The sequence below is a fragment of the Eubalaena glacialis genome, chromosome 3 (genome assembly GCF_028564815.1).
Source record: "Eubalaena glacialis isolate mEubGla1 chromosome 3, mEubGla1.1.hap2.+ XY, whole genome shotgun sequence".
NCBI classification, from domain to species: Eukaryota; Metazoa; Chordata; class Mammalia; order Artiodactyla; family Balaenidae; genus Eubalaena; species Eubalaena glacialis.
In genome coordinates, this window is record NC_083718.1 from 155,473,767 (window position 1) to 155,497,395 (window position 23,629).

The 23,629-nt window shown below is 52.0% G+C and overlaps 1 protein-coding gene across 4 annotated transcripts in view; it reads left to right on the forward strand.

Annotated features, from left to right (window-relative positions):
* The first annotated feature begins 6,665 nt into the window (after positions 1–6,665).
* TRABD2B (TraB domain containing 2B) overlaps positions 6,666–23,629 on the forward strand; it is a 217,616-nt gene continuing 200,652 nt past the window's right edge. For all 4 annotated transcript variants that reach the window (XM_061184241.1, XM_061184242.1, XM_061184243.1 and 1 more), the window contains exons 1-2: positions 6,666–7,307; positions 9,342–9,902. In XM_061184241.1, coding sequence (XP_061040224.1) covers positions 7,206–7,307; positions 9,342–9,902 — 663 coding nt within the window. In that variant the 5' untranslated portion in view covers positions 6,666–7,205. The remainder of the gene's footprint in view (positions 7,308–9,341; positions 9,903–23,629) is intronic.

Here is a 23,629-nt window from a genome sequence, read left to right on the forward strand (position 1 = left end):
ACCGCCAGGCGCCAGGCACTGAAGCAGTCACATGAGTTCCGTTCAGCTCGTGGCACCCTCTGGGTTCAAACCTGGCTCCACCACTGACTGGCTGGGAGACTTTGGGCAAGTTTGGAGCCTCAGTTTCCTCATCTGTAAAGTGAGGTTAATGATAGTACCTCCCTCATCGATTTACTGTGAACAGGTAAGAGGCAGCACATTTAAATAAAGTGATAGAACAGTGCTGAGCACACAGTAAATGCTCAATAAAAGTTAATAATGATTATAGCCTCGAAACAGCAACTCTGTAGGACAGGATTTCTCAATCTCAGTACGACTGGTATTTCAGGTAGGACCATTCTTTGTTGTAGGAACCGTTCTGTGCATTGTAGGATGTTTAACAGCATCCCGGCCTCTGCCCACTGGGCCCTTAGGTGTTATGCCAGTAGCACATTCCCAATTAGGATAACCAAAAATGTCTTCAGATATTGCCAAATGTTCCTGTGGGGGCAGGAAGGGCCAAACCATTTGTTATAAGGCATATACTTTTAGTCCTATTGACAGATATGAAATTGGAAGTTCACAGAGTTTAAATAAGTTGCCCAAGGTCTTAGGGCTACCAAGTGGGGAGCAAGGATTCAAACTCCCATCTTCCTGGCCCAACAGCACATGCTCTTCCCTCCAGCTCGCTGTGCTAGAAGCCAGAGCCTCCCTTCCCTCAGCCTGCTCGGCTCACACGCTCACAGATCCGTGCTAATTACACAGCCATGTAAAACGTTATATGTGGTTTGTTATTTTATATCCAGGAACATGGTCCACAGCCTTCATTACATAAAGCAGCTGTGTGTATACTTGGGGTCTAAATGCTATTTAGTGGTCAGCTCGATGGGGTATTTTGTTTCAAGCATCATGTTTCTTTTTCCCCTTTCCGTACTTCTACTAACGCCTAAACGAAGGAACACAGCCTCACACAGCTTGGAATAAAGTGAAAGGCAAAAGTCCCCTAAATGACAAACGTCCCACTGTCCTAATTAGATTGGGAGAGACAGCCCAGGATGTGCCATATGTGGTGTGAATGTGTCCCCCAGTGGTTGTGTGTGTGGGTGTGTTCCCAAGACCCACCCGGTCTGGCCCATACAACCTGCGCTACCTTCCCACTGGTGTCTTAAAGGAAGCAAGTGGTTTAGTAGGAAGAACTAGACGACCCGGGCCTTCTAAATATCAGCTGTGTAGCTTGAGTGTGTCGTGTGTCCCCTCTGAGACTCAGTTGCCTCATTTTTAAAATGGGGGTAAAGGGACTTCCCTGGTGGCGCAGTGGATTAGACTCTGGGCTCCCAATGCAGGGGGCCCGGGTTCGATCCCTGGTCAGGGAACTAGATCCCACGTTCATGCCGCAACTAAGGAGCCTGCGAGCCGCAACTAAGGGGTCCTCCTGCCACAACTAAGACCGGGCGCAACCAAACAAACAAAAAAATAAATAAAATGGGGGTAAAAATATATGTCCCACAGTGTTGCTGAGATCCTTTAGCTAAAGGGCCTGGCAGAGAATTGGTCTAAGATAATCCCCAGTTCCCATTCCTCCTTCACTTGTCAACACCTGGACTGTGCCACCTCGCCCCACTCCAGCCCATTCTTAATATCACCCCTCTTCTTCAGCCAGCATTTCCTAGGTCCTGACCCACCTCTACCCCTTGGCTTTCATCATTCCCCTTAACTGGATTGCAAGCAAGTCTCTTTCCACCTGTTTAAATCCTACTTTCCTGCACAGCCAAATTCAAATCCCACTCCTCCCGGATTAATGCCCTTGTCTAGCTCTCACTGGCTTCTCCAGGACTTTTATGATACTACATGATTCACCTGGCACTGAAATGCATTTTAACTAGTCACCTGAATATTGTTCAATAACTGCAAGTAGCCAGAGGTCAGGACTGTATTCCTTCAGGCCTAGACACTACAATACACGTGGGGCCCCATAAGTATTTGTGAGTTGGCAGAGTCAATGCATATCATTGTTCTATCACTGATGGCTGCACACATCAGGCTGTGAACACGCCTCGTCTGGAAACTGATATGCCAGCCACCCTCCACCAGCACCATTTATGGAGAGCAAGCTAAGACGATTATATCCTCTGAAGGGCAAGATGAAGGGCTTTCTAAGGGTCATGCACAGCCCTTCTTGGTGCAGTCTTATTTCTGATCTTCCCCAATAGCTCTCATGTTCTAGCTCCCCCATCTTTGTTTACAGAGCTCCCAGTAGGCCAAACACAACTCCCTGCCTTTGCACATGCTGTTCCCGCTGTCTGAAGTGACCTTCCTTTCCTCACACTCCCTGCCCCAGTCCTGCTCATCCTTAGAGACCAACCCAGACGTCACCTTCTTGGCAAAGACCTTCGCTGACCTTCTCTCTCCTAAGCCCCACTTTCTTCTCTCCTAAGGTTGCTGCTCTCCCCCACCCCCCATCTGTTTCCCAAAGCACCCTATTTGTGGGTACCTCTGTCTCAGTGTCTGGGTGGCAAGCTCCCTGAGGACAGACTCCTGGGCTGATTCCTCTGTGTCCTCCTCCCCCATTGGGCTGGATCTAGTAGAACTTTCTGTTTTTAACAAATACTATCTTGTATGGCAAGCCTAATCCTCTGTTGTACTTCTATGATGGCGTGTGTGTTTCCCCACTCTTGAAAGGGAATGTCCTTTTTGGAACCATCTCAGCATATGCCTTTTTTTCTGGTTCTCTCCATCACCCTAGACTGTGTTAAGCACTACTGACCTCTGCATGGTCCTAGAACCCTCTTCCCTTCTTTCCCACCCCCCAAGGACATCATGACCTTCAACCATCAAGGATTAACTTCTAACCCACTAAGACCGGGGGGTGGGTTGCGGGGAGACAGAGCCTGGGGATGGGTGGGAGGTCGGCACATCTGGGATAGGAGTTGAAGCTGGGAGTCAGGCCAGGCCAGGTCCACTGGAAAATACCAGTGTGGCCCACAGCCCAGGCTTTGGCCGGTCGAGAGGGCAGCCTTCAGGCCCAGAGCAAAGCTTCTCCTTTGGTCCAGCATAGCAGGGGAGCCCCTCATCTCCCTGCCTGAGAGATGCCCTTCGGCAGGACCAGGGCTCCTGGATCTGCTCAAGAGGCAGACTTTGTTGGTTTAGTTCCGCTACAAGGCTTCTGTTCCTGTCCCGGCTGTTACAGCCTACAGATTCCTGGTACCCGTCTGATTGAACAACTTAATTAAAATGCAGTAAAAGGAAAGTGGGCCGGATGTGATCCGGGAGAGGAGACAGGCATCTGAGTCCACTGCCTGCCTCCTGAGCCCTGTGCCCCTTCCCATCCTGCCTACAGGTCCCTGGGCAGGCGGTGGCCATGGAACTCTGGGCTGTAGTGTTGAGGGCAGAAGACCTTAAGGGTATCTGCTCCCTGAGCTGTTCATCCTGATGACAGGGCAACGGAGGTCCAGCCAGGACAGCTGAACTACCAGAAGCCGCTCAGGGAGCTGTTAGCAGAAGCATGGGGAATCTCTAGGACTTTAAGACTGCTCGTCAGGGGCTGCTCTCGATACACTAGGTGGGAGAAAAAATTGTTTGAAAACACGGAAACCCTTGTTCTTGGGGAGCACCCTCTCCTGGGGCCAAAAAAGAACATGTTTGTTCTTTTTTGGGGGTAACAACTTCATGGAAATATAATTCACATACCATACAATTCACCCATTTAAACTATACAATTTAATGGTTTTTTAGTATATTCCCAGAGTTGTGCAACCATCACCACAATCAATTTTAGAATATTTTCATTATTACCCAAAAAAATGCAATCCCCTTTAGCCATGGTCCCCCAATCTCTCCATTTCTCCTGGCCCTAAGCAACCACTGATTGCCTCTCTGCCTCTATACGCTTGCCTATTCTGGACATTTCATATAAATGGAATCATATTATATATGTCCTTTTGTAAATGGCTTCTTTTATTTAGCATAATCTTTTCAAGATTGAGCCATACTGTGGCATGTATCAGCACTTCATTATTTTTCATGGCCAAATAGTATTCCATCATATGAATATACCACCTTTTATATATCCATTCATCAGTTGCTGGACATTTGGGTTGGCTCTCCCCTTTAGCTATTTTGAATAGTGTTGCTATCAACATTTGTGTACAAGTTTTTGTGTGGACGGATGCTTTCAGTTCTCTTGGGTATTATGTACCCAGGAGTGGAAAAACCTGTTTGTTCTTGCATCTCATTAACAATATCAGTAACCACACCGGTGGAGATTCTAAAGCATTATTGCACACATTGACTCAGAAAAATAGTGAGGACAGGAAGCTGGATGAAGCAAGAGAGGCACAGAGAGGTTAACTGTTTGGACACTGGTCACACAGCCATAGGAAAGGACCACGGAGGAGTAAGTCATAGCTGGCACTTGTGAAAATTAGTCAATGAAACATTTATAACTTTAGGAAAAAAGCCCTGGAACATTTTAAAGACCATAAACATAGCCACGTGCACCATCACTTTAATTATATGGATTAGTTTGTAATTTGATCAGGTCCTTTCTTACCCACTGTCTGCCTTGTGTTCTAGTTCCCCGTGAAGACCATCACACTCCCTCTCAGTGGAATTAAATTCTCCTCCCACCTCCCAAGCTTTTCACCTCGTCCTCATCATGGGGAGTGGTGGCTTTGTAGGGAGTTTTGGAGCCTTGAGGAGTGGAGGCTCTTTAAAGGACTTCCCTTTTGTCACAGCTGCAGTTCTCAGAGCGCTGTGTGTTGGAAGCACGGAGCCGCACTGTTCTCTTGCACCATCTGGGCCCTCTGGCCTGATCTGCATCTGTCACCAGAAGTGTGCATAGCAAAGAGTCGAGGTGGTGTGGACACCCAGCAGGTGGAACCAGATGAAACTGCCCACAGTCATTATTTCTGACCTGCAGAAATGGCAATCTCAGGTGGGTCAGCCTAAAAGTCTCTGGTATCCTCTCCTTTCCTTCCGTGTTCCCCCCAAAGACCCAGGTCGCAGGCTCTGGAAGCCTTTCAGCCCCTGCAGCCCAGCTGGTCTTCCTCGCCCAGCTTCTCCAGTGGCCATTCTCCAGCTGCTCCATCTGCTGCCTGAAGACTTGAGTGGGAGGAGTGGGAGAGCTGGGAATCCGGGACCTCTCCACTGACTGCCCATCTCCCCACTGGTCTCTTTGCTTCCAGCTTGCCCCCTCCAATCCAGGGCTCCTAAAAGGCTCCAGCCACCCTCTACTTCAAATCTTGCAATGATTCCCCATCACCTAGTACCTATAAAGTACAAACACTCCAGCCTGGCCAGAAGACACAACTTCAGCTCCTGCTACTGGGTTTTTGCTCCAGCCATGCCTAACTGCTAGCAGAACCCTGCAGGCACCCTCACTCTCCCACCTCGCCGCCCTGGCAGCTGCTCCTTTACTCAGCTGCCCCTGACTTATCCTTCAGGATCACTCCCGGGAGTCTTCCCTGGGCCTCAGGGCTGTGTGAGGAGACTTTCCTCTCTGTTCCCATTTCTCTGTGCTTCCGTCTCTCCTGGCACTCATCGTCTATATTTGAATCACCTCTTTGCATGTTTGTCCCCGTCTACCCGCCTCTGTGGGCTGTGGGCTCTAACAATCCTACCTCATTCATCCTTCAGTCTCTATCATCAGTATAGGAAGAGTCAGTGAACTCTTCTCAACACAAGTAAGCGGTGGTGCCCATGACTCAGTTTCCCCATTGGCTGGAAACGGTCCAGAAGCTTGGATCTTGCCTCTTGGTCTTCTGTAAGTTTCATTTGCCTCTCCAGAACAGAAGGAAGCTGGTTTTAAGGGCTCTTTCGATTCTTATGGTCTAAGGAACTGGGATATGAATCCTTACCCTTCCAGGACCCCTCACCAGGATCCTGTGTGGTCCAAAGAAATAGATTATTTAAATGGTAAGTCTCGAGGAATTCTGAGGAAGATTATTTTGTTGTTTTGTTTTAATGCATCTAGTGTCTGCAGAACACCTACTAACCGCATGCCGGCGTTGGGAACAGGGGCTTGATAAAATGTTGTAAATACCAGCTTCCCTGGGTTTCTTTTGAGTGCTGCCTTCCAGCCAGTCTGGGAGTGCTTGTCCACGCCTGCCTTTCTCCTCTCTCGCTGTTCACTCCTCCAGGACCTGTCTGGTCCATCTCCCCACATTTGTCGATGCCGGGCCAGTCCGCGTCCAACGCGCAGCCGGATTAAAGTTGGCCCTTCGGGCCTCGGCCCGGTCGCCCTCTGGCGGCCGCGCGCTGAAGCTGCGGCCCGGCGGGGAGCTGGAGAGGGGAAGGGGAAGAGGGAGGGGGAGGAGGCGGCGCGGGCAGGGGAGGAGAGGAAAAAGTTGCGCTGGGAAGTTTGGAAAGTTGGGAAGTGGCTGCTGCGGGCTTCGCCTCCCTCCGCCCGCGTGTGAGGGAGCGAGCTAGGGAGCAGGAGAGGAGCGAGCGAGCGCCTGCCATGCCCATCAGACCCCGCCTCGCCGCGCCCGGGCGCGGAGCTCTCCCCGACTCCCTGCGGCCCGGCCCGGCGCGGCCCCGGCCCCCCGCCCCCCGCGCCGGGTCCTCCCCTCCCCCCGCCCCGGCGGCCCCAGCCCCCCGCCCGGCCCGGCTCCGCGCCGCTCTCCCGCCCTCCTCTCTCCCTCCCTCCCGGCCGCGGAGCAGCATGGCGGAGCCCGGGCAGCGGCCGCGCGGCCGCCCGCCACCCCTCTGAGCCCCGCTCGGGGGCCACAGGGCGCCCCAGACCCGACCCCCGCCCCCGCCGCGCCCGCCGCCGCACTTGTCCCCCCGCGCGCCCCCTGGAGCGCCGCGCACCCCTGGGACCGTTGCGCGCCCCGGGTCCCCAGCATAACCCCGGGACCCCGCGCGCCCGCCGTCCCGGTACTACCCCGAGAACCCCGCGCGCCCCTGGACCGCGACGCAGCTCCGAGACCTCCGCGCGCCCCGGCAACCCCGCGCGCTCTCACAACCCCGGGGCTCGGCCAACCCGGCTGCGCGTCCCGGCGAAAGGGCCCCGCCCCAGAGGATCCCCCTCTTGCAACAGACAGAGCCCCGCCCCAGAGGGACCCCCAGGTCCGGCAGGGACATCCAGCCACGCCCCAGAGGGCTCCCGGCATCCCGTGTCTGGAGCCCCGCGCTCCAGAGGAACCTCCGTGCCCAGCCGGGGGCTGCCCGCCCAGCTGAGGGGCGCCGCCCAGAAGGGTCCCCCGCGCCCCGCGGGCCCCGGCAGGATGCACGCCGCCCTGGCGGGGCTGTTGCTCATCGCCCTCCTCGCCACCGCCCGCGCCCGCCCGCAGCCCCTGGACGCAGGACAGTGCCGGCCGCCCGGATCGGTGAGCGAGCGCCCGCCCGGCCACTCTCCCGGCCGCGCGGCCACTCCAGCCCTGCGGGGACGATGGTTTGGGGGGGGTCCTACCTTCCGCACCCACCTCGGCCCACCCGCTCCACCTCCGTCCGCCGGACGCAGCCTCGGGCGCCCTTCCCTGGCTTCTGCCGCCGGGGCTCCAGCTCCGTCCGGGGAGGCGAGTTGGGGCGCTCCCTCTCCAGCTCCTTCTCCAAACGCTGACGCTCTCGGGCTCTCCTCGACTTTCGGTCCTGCTTGGACCTTTCCTCTCTGTGCCCTTTTTGACTCCCCTCTTTCTTACTTTTAGCCTGTCCTTACCCTCTGGTTCCTCTCTTCTCATTTCTGACTCTGTTTCTACCATTCCTTGCCCTTCTCTTCTCTGCCCCTTCCTCTATTCTTACACGCTCAGACCCCTTGCAGGCTTCCCTCTCCCCCCTGGTCCCCACCCTTGACCTAAGGCAAACTTTCTCCCTCTCCAGCCCAGGTCCCAGCACCCACTCTCCCAAGTGCCCCGATTTCACAAAAAGGAGGAAGATTCCAGAGGAGAGGAAAGAAAGTGCCAAGACATGCTGGCCTAATATTTCCTTGGGGGTTGAGTAATTACTAGTTCTCCTAATTTTTCTTGCAAACTCAGGAATCCCTTGATTTCCCTCAGTCTCTCTCCCTCAAAGTGTAAATTAATGCATGGAAAATAACCCTGAATTGGAGGCCAGGGACCAGGAAAAGTTTGTGTAGGGTCCTCACTGGCTGCGCTCTTAGTTGACCTTGGGCAAGGTGCACCTCCAGTGTCGTGACTTGTTCAGAAACAGGGAGCTCCGTGACAGGCAGGGTGCTCAGAGCTAGTCTCTCTCCAGTATGCTGGGATTTACAATTTTTGGTTGTCAGTAAAGTAAGGTACTGTTCCCTTTGCCCACCCTGACAGATACTTCTCATTTGTGCTAGAATCAAGCAGAAGAATTTTATGAGTTGACCGAAAGCTTGCAGACGGTGGATGGCAGTGGACAGTCCAGGGGATATTCTGGATAGAAAATGCCTGAGAGAAATGATAGTCCCTTTCTCATGCCCCTTAACCCCTGGACCCAAACTAGATCTGGAGAAATGACCCATGTCCTCCTGCCCCTCCTTCACCTCTACACAGACGCACACATCCCTCTTCAGAGCTTAGGTGATGGCAGAGAATTGGACTTGGAGACCAGGTACACCTTTTGAGGGGAGGAGCCCAGAAAGCATGTACATTTCTTGGGACTAATTCTGTGAAATCTTTCCCTCCCAAACCAGGGCCTTGAGACTTTACTTAGCCTGCAGGTTTTAAAGCACTTTCTCATCTGTGGTTTCAGCTGGTGGAGCAGAGTAGCTGACACCCCAGACCTGCCCTCCAAAAAGAAAATTGTATCCGCCCTGCTCAATGGGAAGTAGCTGTTTAAATAGGTGTGCTATTTTTAATAGGTGTTGTGCTTTCAAATTGCTCTTGGCATGTATCTTCTAATGGTTGGATTTAAAAGTTATATGACTTTCTCCTTCCTTGCCAGAGCAGGACTCTTGGTCCCCCTCTCTCCACCCTCCACATGAAACACCACCGGTGAAGGTTTGGCTTGGCCAAGCATGAATATTCTCAGGTGGTGTGGCAGTCCTTGGCACTCACAGTGAGAGCCAGTCATAATGAGAGCTTCCTTCACTGCCTCCTCCCTCTGTGCCTGGCACTGCTCTTAGGGCTTATTTACATAGATTGTGTCTTTTCATTCTCCCAACAATCCCTGGGGTGGCTGCTTTCAGCTCCCATTTTACAGATGGGGAAACTGGGTCTGTGGGAAGTGAAACAGTGTGCTCAAGATCATACAGCTAAGACAGGACAAAGCCAGGATTTGGATGTGGGTCTTTCAGCTTCCAAAGCCCTTGCTTCTTCCCATGGCCCCATGTGGCTCTCTGCCTTCCATCCCCAGCTCCACCTGCCCCCTCTCTTCTAACCTTGGCTTCATCCTGCTGCCTTCAGCCTCACTGCCTTCCTTTACCTGTCCCCCTGCAGCAGAGGGACCTGAACTCCTTCCTGTGGACTATTCGGCGCGACCCCCCGGCCTACCTGTTTGGCACCATCCACGTCCCCTACACCCGCGTCTGGGACTTCATCCCGGACAACTCCAAGGCGGCCTTCCAGGCCAGCGCCCGCGTCTACTTTGAGCTGGACCTGACAGACCCCTACACCATCTCGGCGCTGGCCAGCTGCCAGCTGCTGCCGCACGGGGAGAACCTGCAGGACGTGCTGCCCCGTGAACTCTACTGGCGCCTGAAGCGCCACCTGGACTACGTGAAGCTGATGATGCCGTCGTGGATGACGCCCGCGCAGCGGGGCAAGGGGCTCTACGCTGACTATCTATTCAACGCCATCGCGGGCAACTGGGAGCGCAAGAGGCCGGTGTGGGTGATGCTCATGGTGAACTCGCTCACAGAGACCGACGTGCGCTCCCGGGGCGTGCCTGTGCTTGACCTCTACCTGGCCCAGCGGGCCGAGAAGATGAAGAAGAGCACCGGGGCCGTGGAGCGCGTGGAGGAGCAGTGTCATCCGCTCAATGGGCTCAACTTCTCCCAGGTAAGCGCGCAGCGCCCGCCCCAGAGCCCGGCAGCCCCCGTGCGCCTTGGTCCTCTTCTCTGATGGTCTTCCCTCGGCAGGCAGAACCCTGCCCTTCCCCGAAAGGGAGAGGGTCTTTTGGGCTGTGGGGCAGCTCTTGAGCTGCCTTTGTGGTGGTATGAGAGCAAACTGGCGTGTGCTGGAATGGGGGGTAAGAGTTTGTGTGTTTTCTTCTATCTCAGTGGTGCTACCTGTTGGGGATACACGCTCCCCACCTGCTGTGCTCGCCCGAGCAGAAAGAATTTCCCTCGGAGCATCACAGTGATGAAAAGCAAAAAGAAAGAGTTTCCAGTTTAGGCCTGACTTTCCCTGAGACCCTGGGGTCTCGAGAGCAGGAGGTTGTCTTGAGGCTGTTGTGTGGGTGCATCCGGGCAGCTGTGTGTATGTACGCAGGACGCATAGAGGGAGACGGGCTTCTCGAGGTGGGGTTGGGGTCGGGGGGGGCAGGAGGAGTGTGATGGGCCTGGTCTCTAGTGACCCTGGCTTGCTGTTAAGCGCTGCCAGATTTCCCGGGGCCTCTGCAAAGCTCCAGGCGACCCTCGGACTGCCTCCCCTAGGCTGGGAGAAAGTCAGCAAGGATAGTTTTGGGGTTAATAATTTCAGAGAAATGTGTTCACTTAAAGGTTGACAGTTCTGATTTCTGACCCTCAGGTGTAGGGGCAGGGGGAAGGGCGGAGCTTAGGAGGTTTAAAGTCTCTGGCTGCCAGAGACCTGATCCAGCAAAATGTCATTAAAAGCCCCATCTCCATGGTCAGAGGTCACTCACAACTCACTGGCCCCAAACTCAACTCTGAGGCCCAGGGAACAATGAGTTCACATCTGCGCCTTGAGAACGGGCTGTCAGTCCCTGAGTCAGGGCTGGTGGCTCCTGCAAGGAGGCCGGGCCCACGCCCCAAGCGTGGTGTGGTCCCCAAGACACGCTCCTCCAGTAAGGAGACAGCCCCATAAATTGGCCAGACTAGAAACTCTACCACTGGAACCAGACCTGCTTGGCTGCTCCTGAGATGTTGCAAGCTCTTCACCAGGGAAACAGGGGCAGAAACTGATCCCCCTTCGGAGATCTCTGGCTTTTGTTTTTCCAGGGGAAATGCAATATTGTCCCCGGGGAGGTAAGAAGCCAGATTGATTTGCCGGCCAAATGAAAGGCGGGTTTGTCGGTTCTCCTGCTGGCTCTCCCATAATTGTGGAGCCCTTACCCAGAGGGCCCCGGTGGCAGGAATATTGGGGCAGTTAGTCACGCCCCGCAGGGTTCTGACTACGCCTGACTCCTTCTCCGCGGGGAAAAATCCTGTGCATTCTCTGGCCCAGTGCTGATTCCTCTGAACGTACCGGCTTTCTCCCTCTGAAGTGACTTTTCCCTTGCCAGCCTCGGGAGCTGATATTATCTGCGTCGGGCTCCCCAGCGCTCGCCGCCCATCTCATTTTGGAGGCAGGTTTGTAGGAGGCCTCTCTGTTCAGAGGCCTCACGTCTGGCCTTGATATCTTTTTTAGGCTGGGGAGGTGGGGGAATCCACCGTCACTCTCAACACCCTCTTTGTACCAACCACAGAGGAATCCGACCAGAGCCGAAGGGAGCACACAGACCCTCTGGTTAAACAGCCCCTGGCTTTAATCTGTCTCTCTTAAAACAACAAAACTATCTTTCTTCGAGGTCTGGAAACACTGCTGTTCAACCAAAGGACGGCTTTGGTAGGTTGAAAACATTTGCTGGAAAGTGCGTGAGGTTATGTTTTAGGAAAAGTTCCTGAGAGCCATTCATCGGCCAGCGAGGAGCCCGCTGACAGTCTCCAAAGCCCACATTTGAAGATCAAACAGACTCAAACCTCTGGTTTCAAAAATGCACCCACCCATCACCAGCCCGGGCCCGCTCTTAAAATTGTTCTTGGGTCCAGCTCCTCGAGAGGGCTGTAGGAAGCAAGTCCTGAACAAAAGAAAACAGGACTCCTCTCGGTTCCCTAATCTGCACACCCTTCACCACCTGCCAGAGTGCCTGACCCCGCCAATTTGTCCTGTTATCATTTTGGAGCGAGGTGATGAAATCTCTCCTCCATCCCCGTGGGCAGCCGTGGGCTAACTGTTAAGGGAGGGATTCCAGAGCCTGGGCAGTTGGGGTTGTTAGGGATCCCCAACCCCAAAGTCAGAAATGCAACAGCCTTCTCAGTAAAATTGTATGCACGCGTGCACAGTTTGATATGAACATCTGTGATGCATTATTGTACTGAAATATCTGTTAAGTGCATCAGATTTTTATTTTTTCTTTCCTCCCAGCATTACTGTTATTGCAAAATATTTGGGGAGGGGGGAGCAATGAGAGAGGAAGGAGGGAAAAAAAGCCTTAAAAGAGAGCGCCTGTTTGTTAAGACTGGAATTTTAGTGTTTTTTTTTTTTAATAAATTTATTTATTTTATTTATTTATTTTTGGCTGCGTTGGGTCTTTGTTGCTGTGCGCGGGCTTTCTCTAGTTGTGCCGAGCGGGGGCTACTCTTCGTTGCGGTGCACGGGCTTCTCATTGCAGTGGCTTCTCTTGTTGCAGAGCACAGGCTCTAGGCGCGCAGGCTTCAGTAGTTGTGGCACACGGACTCAGTAGTTGCAGCTCGCGGGCTCTAGAGCACAGGCTCAGTAGTTGTGGCGCACGGGCCTAGTTGCTCCGTGGCATGTGGGATCCTCCTGGACCAGGGCTCGAACCCGCGTCCCCTGCACCGGCAGGCAGACTCTGTAACCACTGCGCCACCAGGGAAGCCCGATTTTAGCTTTAATTTTAGTATTTCTCAAAATATTAAATTTTCTTCTGGTCAGAAATACCACATTTTCCCTTGCTAAATGGAGAAAGAAAGCCACATGGGCTACAGGAATGACTGAAAAACTTTCTTCTATCATCGCACAGCTTGAAAGATCCAGCTTCTTGGCCGTGGTCTCTGATTTTAATTTGAACTGAGGGTACTAGACCCAACATCACCATAAGTTTGCTCTGTGTCCTTGAGCAAGTCACGTCACCTCTCTGGACCTTGTTTTTCCCACCTGTGAAATGAGACATCAGGATTAGGTCATCATTCAAGCCACTCCAGCCCTGACATTCCATGGGACGATTATAATCAACTCCATATGCCAGGCACCCTGCAGGAGGCTCCGCACACTTTTTCATCTTGTTGGAGTCTCACAACCCTGGAACTTTCTAAGGTGGGCACTCAGAAAGGCTGGATGACTTGCCCAAGGTCACGTGGCTAATAAGGAACAGAGCCGGTCTGCCTGACTCTAAAGGAAGGATGCACTCCTCCTGCTGCCCCATGCGGGTTCTCTAGACTTCCTCCATGTAGGTAGTTCATGTCCTGCAATTCTTCCTTCAGTCCTTTCTTCTGTTTTCTTCTTTCCTTTAGAGCTTAAAGGCTTGAAATTTTACTTCTTGGAGAATTTATACTTCTAGAGAAGTTATTTCCTTTGGCTATGTGGCTGGAGCAGGGATGGTAAAGGCAGGGCCTCTGAAGATTTCCGTGATGTGTTACAGACAGCTCAGCATAGTGGGCTGAGAGATGGGAGACTAGCTTCTAGGTTTCAGTTCCAGCTCTGGCTCTAAAACCAATGACTTGTATGTTACTCTGGTGTTCTTAACTAACAATCGAATTGGGCAGTAGTGCCCAGCCTTTCACAACTGAGCTGGTTTTGTGAGGACGTGAGAAGCTACTACCTGTGGGAGGTTGTCGAGAGGGTAAAATGACTACCTAGATGTAAGGCTTGTTCTTGGAAAAGAGTCCGGGCGGCTTCAGGACAAGGAAAGGAGAAGGCTGCGTGGGAAGCATCAGCTCTGCCCTGTTGGCACCTTCTGCCAGCAGCCCTGTCCACTGCCCATGCTTTGCTGAACAAAGTAAAGCTGGAGTAATAGGGGGTGGTGGCAGCCCCTGCCCTCAGGGGCCTGGGGATGCCTGAGCTTTGAGTCCAGATCTTGTGACAATCTTGGGACCTGCAGATTTCAGTCGGCTCTGCTGGCTGCCTCTGGGGACTGGTACCAGCTGCCACGAACACACTGGGCTGATTAGGAGACCTCCTTCTCCCTCTAGGGGGCCTCAGTCCCCCCCACTCAGTACAGTGGAGGCACTGGATGAGGAGACCTAAGTTATGTGGTTCTCCGAGGCAAAATAAGAAAACGGGACACTGCCGTTCTGTACTTGGCTGTGATTTAACTAACATGCCGATGCTATCCATCCAATGTGCGTAGAGCCTGAACACTTGGGCGTGGCTGCCAAGGGTGTCTGAAATGTTTGTAAAATTCTACAGCCCCCTCTCTAGGGAGTTAGAAACCCCAAAGTCATCATTTATTGAGCTGTATCTCTGTACAGGGCGCTACATTAGACCTTGTAAGTACATCATCTCTAATCCTCACAGAGATACGACAAGGCAGAGTATCATATCTCTTTTACAGACAATAAATTAAGGCTTAAAAAGGTTAAGTCATTTGGTTGTGATTATACAGCCAGGTGAGGCGGGCTCAGGATTCAAACTCAAGTGTGTCTGATGCCAGAGTCCATGTTTTTCAAGATTCCGAGAGCTGGCATAATTTTGTTTTTAACAGTCAGATGGCATTATCTGGTGACGTGTGTGTGTATTGGAGTGGAGGGAGATCACCATATCTTTCTAAAAAATAAAATAAAATATAAAAAATGTATAGAAAGAGATCATTGAAAAGTGCTGAAACTGATTTTCTCCCTGGCTTAGAAATTGAATCTTATTCTAAACTAGGAGTTCCCAAAGGCATGCCCAGCTTTCCAAGGGACCATTGTGAAGACGGCACCCCTAACACAGGCTAGGCAGCACAGTTGAATAAAGGTTGTCCTTGGTTATAGTCAGAGGTCTTATATCTATACCACGTATTATTGGGTGCTCAATTAGTATTTAGAGAGAGAATGAATGAATGAATGGTCAGAAACCATGATATGACGATCTCTGCTTCCCTTCCTTCCTCCATCCAGCACTATTCAATGAATGAATGAATGAATGAATGAAGAAAGATGACACAAGCCACAGTGAAGAGCCTCCTCCTTGAACTTTAATAGGTCCACACCATCCTACAAGGACACAAAATGTGGAAATCATGAAGTGGGTAGTTGAATACAAAGGAGGCTCTAGCCCTACCCCATCCCTACCTTGGCTGTGACTCTGGGCTTGTCCTGTCCCTCTCTGGGCCTAGGTTGCCCCTCTGTCCCACGATTTCCAGGCCCGACCCAGTTCTGACTTCTGCGGTTCTCATCTTCAGTCCTTGTATCTTGGAGGCCCCGGTCCACCCTGAGATTTCGAGCCTGAGTTCTCCGCCGTCGGGAGGGGCTGGCAGGCTTGTCTGTGGCGGGCTGCTGCTGATACCTACTCATCCGGAAGCCTGCTGGTTCCGGTGGGTGACCTGCTGCCTCTTGTTGCCAGCCTGCAGGGCAGACAGAGCCCCAGCCCGTCGTGGCACAGTCTGGTAGACAGCTGCCCAGCCTTGGAGCCTGCCCGTCATCAGGACCCCTCTCCCTCACTGGCTCCCTCACTCTTTCAGCCAGAGCACCTTAGTGTCAGCCAGGACAATGCTGGGAGCAGAGACTGGGAAACAGCCTAGATTTTTCCCCTGGAGAGTTCACTGCCAAGTCAGGGAGAGTGAGCATTATTAGTCCTTTCTTACAGCCGTGGAAACTGAGGCATGGAGCGCCTGTGCATTAGTCTCCCCGGTGTCCTGTCTCCACATGTCACACGGAGAGCCTGTTCTTCCTTTCTCTTGCTGTTATACGTTTCCATCTTGCAGAACCCACTCTCACTTCCCATCCTCCAAGAATGGCTATTGCTGGGTCCTACACCCCACCTGAGCCTCCGTGGCAGCTACAGCAGCACCGACCTTTGGTCCCTGAAGTCCTCAGTACTCGTCCCTACTTCTGGCTTCCCATCAGATCTATGTGCCTTCCCCAGGGTGAAGGGGCCAGACACCTCCCCTGAGACCGTTGGGCACCCCTAAGGACGTCCGACCATGCTGAGCCCTCTTCTCCCCAGAAGATAGCCACAGAGTGAGAGCCCCTGGGTCAGTATTGGCTCCAAGCACGGGCTGGCCTAGTCTGCACGTGTAACTCCAGATCCTGGCCTGGGAGCAGGCTGCTTCTGGCCCTGCCTCCACGCTGCGCTTCTGGAAGCCTGCCACACCCTCCGTGGCTCCCGCACCGAGCCCTGTGGTTAGGAGCTGTTCAGCAAATGTCTGTCACACGGTGTGGAAGTCACTTGGGGGACCCCTAGCACTGACCCCTAGGCATGTGTACTCTCAGACTCTTTGTGTGCCCGGAGAGCTGTTTGCAAAGAGCCCCTGCCAGCACAGCAGGCTCTGTCCTTTTTTTTTTTTTTTTTCCCTGACTTCGTTAACTCAGACTTTAGCATTTAATATATTATCCCAACATGGGGTGCGGGGCGGGGGAACAAACTCAGGAGCAGACGCACGGGATGGCTTAGGTACCTCCATCAAAGGAGAGTGAGGCCATAAAGCCGGAGGTGACCAAGATGTCATGAAATATTCTAGTCTCAGAATCAGAAGGTCACACAGCATGACGTCTTCCTGATTTACAGAATCTCCGAATCCTGAGCCGGGACTTGGAGGCTCAGGGAATCTAAGAATGGTGAAATCTTAGAACATTAGACTCAGAGGCATTTTTGGACTCGAAGAATCTTCACATCATGGAATCCTAGCCCCTTAGCTTTGAAGACATTTTTTCAGCTCATACACACAGACTTCTAAAATCTTAGAGTTGGAAGGGACCAGTTCTCAAGAATTCCAAGAAGTCCCATCCACAAACACAGTGATCTCCTTCCCGCAGCAACTCACCCACCAGCCGATCCCAGGCCAAAGAGAAAAGCCTGAGCGGCAAAGCACTTTGAGACGGAGATAAAAATGGGAGCGTGCCTGTGCCTTTGTTAATAGTTCCGATTTGGACATCTCTCAAAGCCAGGAAGAGGTCGCCTGGTAATGCAGCTTTCCAAGGGAGGAAACTGAAGAATGGGACAAGCCTGCTGCCTGCCAGCCGGGCTGCCGCGTTCTCTCCCCCTCGAGTTTTCTTCTAAATATTATCCACTTCACTCCCTTTTATCTCCCATCACTGGCTCTCTGTCCGCCCACTTAATCCACAGGCAGCCGGTGGCCCAGCCTTCAGTTCTGCTCAGCGGCTGCCAAGCCGTCTGGCTGAGCAGCTCCTCCAGTATCCGCAGGCTTTTAAATCTGCGCAGAATATCCGCTGGAACACAAAACGTTGCCCCAAGCTTGGAAATGCTGTTGCTTGTTCTGGGCCCTCTCCCTCTGCAGGAATTTCCTCCTTTCCTCTTCTACTCCTGATTCCTATGAGATATCCAAGGCTCAGCTCAATGCTGTACCTCCTCCAGGAAGTCTTCCCAGAATGCTCCTAAATCTCATCGGCTTGGGAAGACTTTGTGCAAGTCTTTCCTTGATGACCCAGCCACATCTATTCTTTCCCTCCGTGGAATTTTTTATGGCGTTTTATGATATTCTTTCGGCACTTACATATTTTACATTCTATTATAATTATTACTGAGTCAGGCTTTTCTTTCCTAATCAACCTGGCTTCAAAACCTAGCTCAAAATATGCTCACAATTGATTACAAAATGAGACTGGATGTGTTCCAGTTCTGAAGTTGGGGCCCTGTGGTGTATGCTGTGGTTGAGGTGTTGGCAGCTCTGGATGCTAACAGGGGGCTGCGTCTCGGCCTCTGTATTCACAGAAAGCCTCAGCCTGCCCACCTGAGACACGGAGACAGTTCAGTGCTGTCACTGGTCCATTTGGTGAGGACTTTGTAACATCCACAGGTCACTGTTGGATTTCTCCCTCTCCATCCTGGAACACTTTGTTGTTTTCTCTTCCTCGTCTGTTCCTTGCAGACAAAGCCTTCTTTTTTTCACCTCTTCTCTACCCAGAGTTCATGTGAGCTTCTCCAGGTTCACTCCATCCCCCACTTAATTTTCATTTAAAAATGTTTAATTTTATCCATTACCTGCTACTTTGCTTGGGGCTGCAGTGCTGCTGACCTGTTCTACTTCTCTCTCCCTTCCTCTGTCTGTCACACAATCCATGGTCAAGCCTCCAAGCATTTGCTTATGCTGTTCCTTCTACCTGAGAGCCCTTCCCAGTTTTTATTGTCTGGCTATAAAGGTTCCTGAGGGCAGTCATTTGAAAAGCCTGGACTCTTCAAGCAAATGATCCTTTATAGCCAGACTTTCATCCATGGTCACCAGATTAGACTGTCCCCTCTAGGCTGATACCACCTGATCATAACTCAGCAGTTTCAGTTTAGGTGCAATGATGTGACTGGTTTTGAGCATTGTGGGTTTTTTCCTTTTCTTTTTTGATTTTTTTATTGAGGCTTAATTGACATCACATTATATCAGTGAGAGATTGAGAGAGAGCCAGCTCTGGTGATGGGCACTAATCCTATCATGAGGACCCCACCTTTATGACCTCTTCTAAACCTAATTCCCTTGTAAAGTTTCCATCTCCAAATACTATCATAATGGAAGTTGGGGCTTCAACATATGAATGGAGTGGCACAAACATTCAGTCCCTAACAGTGGGTGAGTTGTACTGGGGTCACTCTGAATGCTTGACTACCCTTGAGAAGAGCCAGAAGGTTGTCAGATTTGGCCCACACAAGTCAGGGCCCTGGGGCCATTTCTGGGTAAAGGCCTAGGTCCTGTGCAGTCTCTCTTCAGTGGCACCTGCTGCTAGCCTGTGTTCCTCCCTGACTAGGCAAAGGTAGTTTCCCTGGGGGAACCTACAGGCTTTCAGATTGGTCCCTGACCACCATCCACCTCCCCCATAGGCAGTGCATATATTCCCCAGCCCTGAGTGCTGAGACCCTGTCATCTTTTATTCTTGAGGTTCTCCCTTTTCTCCCCAGCGGGTCAGGAAGAGCAGCGGAAAGCACTCAGTTTTCCTTCTCTTACCTTGTGAGCCTATTTCTCTGCATAAAGCTTCCTCCCTCCCTCCCTCATTCAGAGGGACATCCTGGTCTGATTTAACCTTCAGAACCAAGAATTAGTCTATATTCACACAGCACAGCACAAGACTCAGCTCAGAAGTCCCTTAGGACACGTCGAAGGAGCCCAGAATCATTGCACCCACTGGGAGTGAGGTCACCTGAGGCTAGTTGGGTAACCTTCCTGCACCTTAGTTTCCTGTCTGTCAATTTCATCTGCTTGCTGTGAGGACTAACTGATTAAAAGTGCCAGACACACGTAGTTATTATTGCATCTTTAAATTAGCATCATCATATAATTTTTCAAGAAATGCTTTTTAGCTCCCACTGTGTGCCAGATGCTGGGATTTGTGCTGGAGATATGAAAGTGTCCAAGAACTATGATGCTCTTCCCTGTGCTCCCTTCCAGGGTGGGGAGGGGAAGGAGCAGAAGTGACTTACACTGTGGGGCGGTGGGGGGGGGGCACGGGTGTGTGGCCGTGGCAGGTAACGCGGTGTCTTGTGGGGGCACAGAAGATGCACGCTTCCCAGGCCTGCCCACCTCCGCCCCAGCCCGGCTCAGAGCGCCGCTCGGCGCAGTCGGCTTTGCTCGGGCCGCCTCAGTGGACGGGTTGCCGAGAGCGAAAGTGCACATTTCCTAGAAGTGCTGCGCGCGGCCCCGCCTGCCCCTCGGCCAGCCCTGGCGACCAAACAGGCGGCGCCAGCGCCCGCGTCCCCTGGCTAGCCCTACCCGCGGAAGCCAAAGTGCAAAGATAAAAGGCCAGGCCTTTTCCACTTCATCTTCTGTTTAAAGGGCTTACCTGCTTTCTCCCTGTGAAGGTTCTGTAGTGTTCTGACCAGTTTTATCTCCTGGGGACTTAACGCAGTTTGTAATTTAAGCTTCGGGCCCCATTTGAAACCCCTTTTTAGAAAGGAAGATTGGGCAGAGAACGCCTTTCAGATATCTCTCTGGCTCATCTTTCAGCCCTAGTTCACACGGTTTCCCTTTCTTGAACTGCTCTGCTTTGAGTTTGAGGAGAGACAAAAGCCTAATTGGCAATGATAATTTCAACCATTTGCATCGCGGTTTGCAGTTTCTACAGTCTTTCACATGGGATACCGCTGGATAGCTCTTCCTCCTGGCCCCCCCAGGAGGACACCTAGAGGGGGACTAGACCAGTTTCCTGTCTCCCCCCCCCAACCAACCTCCCCTATTCGGACCCCCAGTGGCCCCCCTCCCTGTGGCTGTAGAGTCTACTGGATTATGGGATATTTTTGAGCTCCAGACCCTCTACTGGGGCTGAGATGCAGCTTGAAGAGCTATGGATGGGCCGTGGATGGGTGAACTGTGTCACTTTGGCACCTCAGTGACAATAATGCACTGTCACTGTGCTTGACCTTGACTGGAATGTTTAGCTGACCCAGCACTACATAACCCCCAAGACAAGGCCTGCTGGTGGTCTTGCAAATGATTTTTATATTATTTTGCTTCCATCAGTATAGTTTTGTGGAGAGGGTGGTGAGAACGGAATGCAGGATTCTTGATGGAGACCTTGCAGGTTGAACAGTACTAGAGCCCATGGAGATGGGAGTGGAAAAGGCCTTGCCAAGAGGAAGGAGACTGTTAGGCAGAAGTGCTGGGATGGGAAATGAAGAAGGTTTGCAAAGAAAAGTCTTTCTACCCCTCCCTCCATTGACTGTACTCTCCCCTTTTCCTCTCCAGCTCGCAGGACAGCCATTGTTATTTAGTGCCTATTATGTGCTAGGCCTCGGGTTTATCACAGTAAATTCCTAAAATAATCCTGAAAGGTAAGTATTATTTCCCCCATTTTAGGAAATTGAGGCTAAGTGCTTTGTGCAAAATGATGGAGCCAGGATTTCTACTTAGATCTTTTGATACTTTAAGAAAAAGACTGAACTGGAAGTGGAATGCCAGCTCCACCACTCGGGCAGGATGACTGAGGGTCTGTTTCCACATCTGAAAAACTGGGGCTCATAATAGCATTCACCTCCTGGTGTGTTGTGAGGAGTGAATGAGGTAATGCATGTCAACCACATAGCTGACTGCCTGGCACACACTCAGAGGTAATGAATGTTAATTGCGGTGGTTTAAGTCGTGGTCATTTTAATTATTGTTATTGGCCCATTTTCACACTGTGTCTCGAGGTGAAGCCCATCCCATAGAGAAAATGGTTCTTGATCCTTTAGTCTCTCACACACCAAGTATCATCCAGAGCAGGTTTGGGGGTCGGCCTGATGGGAACCGTGCCGCCCAGCCGCCCGGAGCGTGGTTATTTTTTTCTGACCGTCTGGCCATACTCGTTCTAGTTCAGCTTCCCTACAATCTCCCACTGCTCCCTGGAGTGCGGACACATCAAAAGGAGGGAAAAAAAGTTTAGGCTGAAGGCCCCCCCCCACCCCCTGCTTCAGGCCCAGCTCTGCCATGGGTTAGACCCATGCATGACCTGGGGTGATTCCCTCTCTGAGGGTCCTTTTCCTCTATTGCATAAGTAGGTGGGGTGTTAATAGCAGTAACTCAGAGTGATGGGGAGAAGTGGGGATAAAGCCTGGCAAGGATTTTATTAGCCCTTAAGTGTGCCGTGCTGTTTGTGGTACTCAGTATGTGAGGTTTTTTCCTATTCTCTTTCTCCCAGAGAAATACCCTGCACATAGTGAATTGAATTAGTTACTATGAAACTGTTCACCCATCCATTCCTTCCTTCAGTTGTTTACTAAGCACTACTGGGAACTACATTGTGCCAGGCTTAGTTCCAGGTCATGAATCTGGGGCTGGTGAGGAAGGGAGGGGTTGAATAGACAGACCCCAGAGAGAGATGCTTCACAGCAGAGTGCCAAGAATGGGTCTGAGTCTTTTATATGCACTGCCCCACTGAATCCTCACCACAGTCTTTCAGGTACATACTATTATTCAACCCCATTTTACAGGTGAGGAAACTGAGACACAGATGATAGGTTATTTCATTTACCTGAGGTCACAGAGCCATTGAGGGGAAGATCTAGAATTCAAACTCGGGAAGTCTGGCTGCAGAGCCTGTGCTCTCACCCTCCCTGCATCTATGAAAAGGGACTGAAATCTGACAATGGGGGGTGGGGGGAGAAAGGTGGGGTAATAGCTCATCTTCTGGGACCTGAAGTATGAAAGACTGGGAGAGCCAGGGAGTTGATAGACTTCTGATGTTCCCCGCTGAGGAAGGCTGCCACTTGGGGAAGGAGAGAGTGAGGTGGCCTATTGGCCAGGACCTAAGGTGAGGAGGGGGTGTGAGGAGAGAGGTACAGGTTGAGAGCAGAAGCTGACCTTGGCAGGTGAAGGAAGGCCAGGGCAGGCTGAGGGTCCAAGAGAAGTGGAAGCTGTGAATCTGTAACTGCACCAGTCTGGATGGCTGGGACGCTTCTTCGTGTAACTCTCTAGGGTGGGGGCAGGAGTAAGGAAGTGTGACAGAGGGCCACCCCCATCCCCAAGCCTGAGGAGTCCCTGCTGGGTTGGGTAGCAGTTCCCGCCTGCCTGTCGTGGTTGAGCACTGACCCTCAGCCCCCCCCCATGGTGGCTGGGGCTTTGCAGGTCTTGGGGTCCTCTGGAAGCCCTACAGATGCTACTGAGATGGATGAGACTGCATCCTTGCTGTCCAGGTAGTTTTCTTTGCTGGTGAGATGCTCACTGTATACAACAGACAGACCTCCCCTCCTTATGAGTACCTGGCTGGCCTGAGTACTCATACATCTACTCATACTATACTTGGCAGTACAATGCTACCTGAGCTCAGTATTGAAGGACAAATGGGTGTTCCCAGGGTTCAGGAGGAGCACCAGGTATGGGAGCGGGGGCTGATGGTGGTATTGATTCAGACTGAGAGACCGTACTTACTCATGGTCATGGACAGTGCTTGCTGGAGGAATAGGAGACCAGGGAACTGGTCAGAGAGGCTCACGGGCCACATAGTGGAGGGCTTGTAAGCCATGTTAAGAAGCATGGGCTTGATCCTGGGTGCACTGGGGGGCATTGTTCCCCACTCCTGTGTTCTGTAATTCACTCATTCGTCGAGCTGGAGCATCTATCTCACCCAAACTTGCTTGGAAGTTTTCAAGCCCCTTGGCTTGAGGAAGGAGCTGCCGTGTGAAGGTCTTTTCCCTCATCAGATCCAGGATGTTCTCACTGCTGGGCCAGAGGAGAAGGACGCTCAGCCTCTGGAACAGGAACGCGGATGTGTTTTCTCTTAGAAACTGGATCGTAAAAGTAGTCTGGCGGCTCAATGAGACCAGCCGTAGTGAAAGATCAGCCTTTTGTGAGGCGCCTGAGACGCTGATCACCATTTATAAAACAGCTACTGTGGGATAACATGGCCTTGCATTTCGTGTGGCCCCTCTGATGGCAGATCTGGGGGGATTCCACCTGTTAGAAGTGGAAGTGGTGTGAGGCAGGCGGTTCCGGAATGCCCACCAAGCGGAGGTGGGGTATGGGAGGATCTGCAGTTTGTAACTGGTCCGTGAGTCATGAGAGCACTGGATCAGGAGTCCAGCAGAAAGAGCCTGGGCAGGTCCCTCACTGGCCGACCCCTCTCGACAGGTGTGAGTGCTTGGTAAACCATAAACGGCACCCCGCTGCTTCAAAGCCACTGTCTCAGCTGGCTCTGACCTCATTGGAAAAGAGCATTTTTTATTTTATTGTCTTTTATGTGTTTACATGTCTGTCTCCTCCATAGACTGAA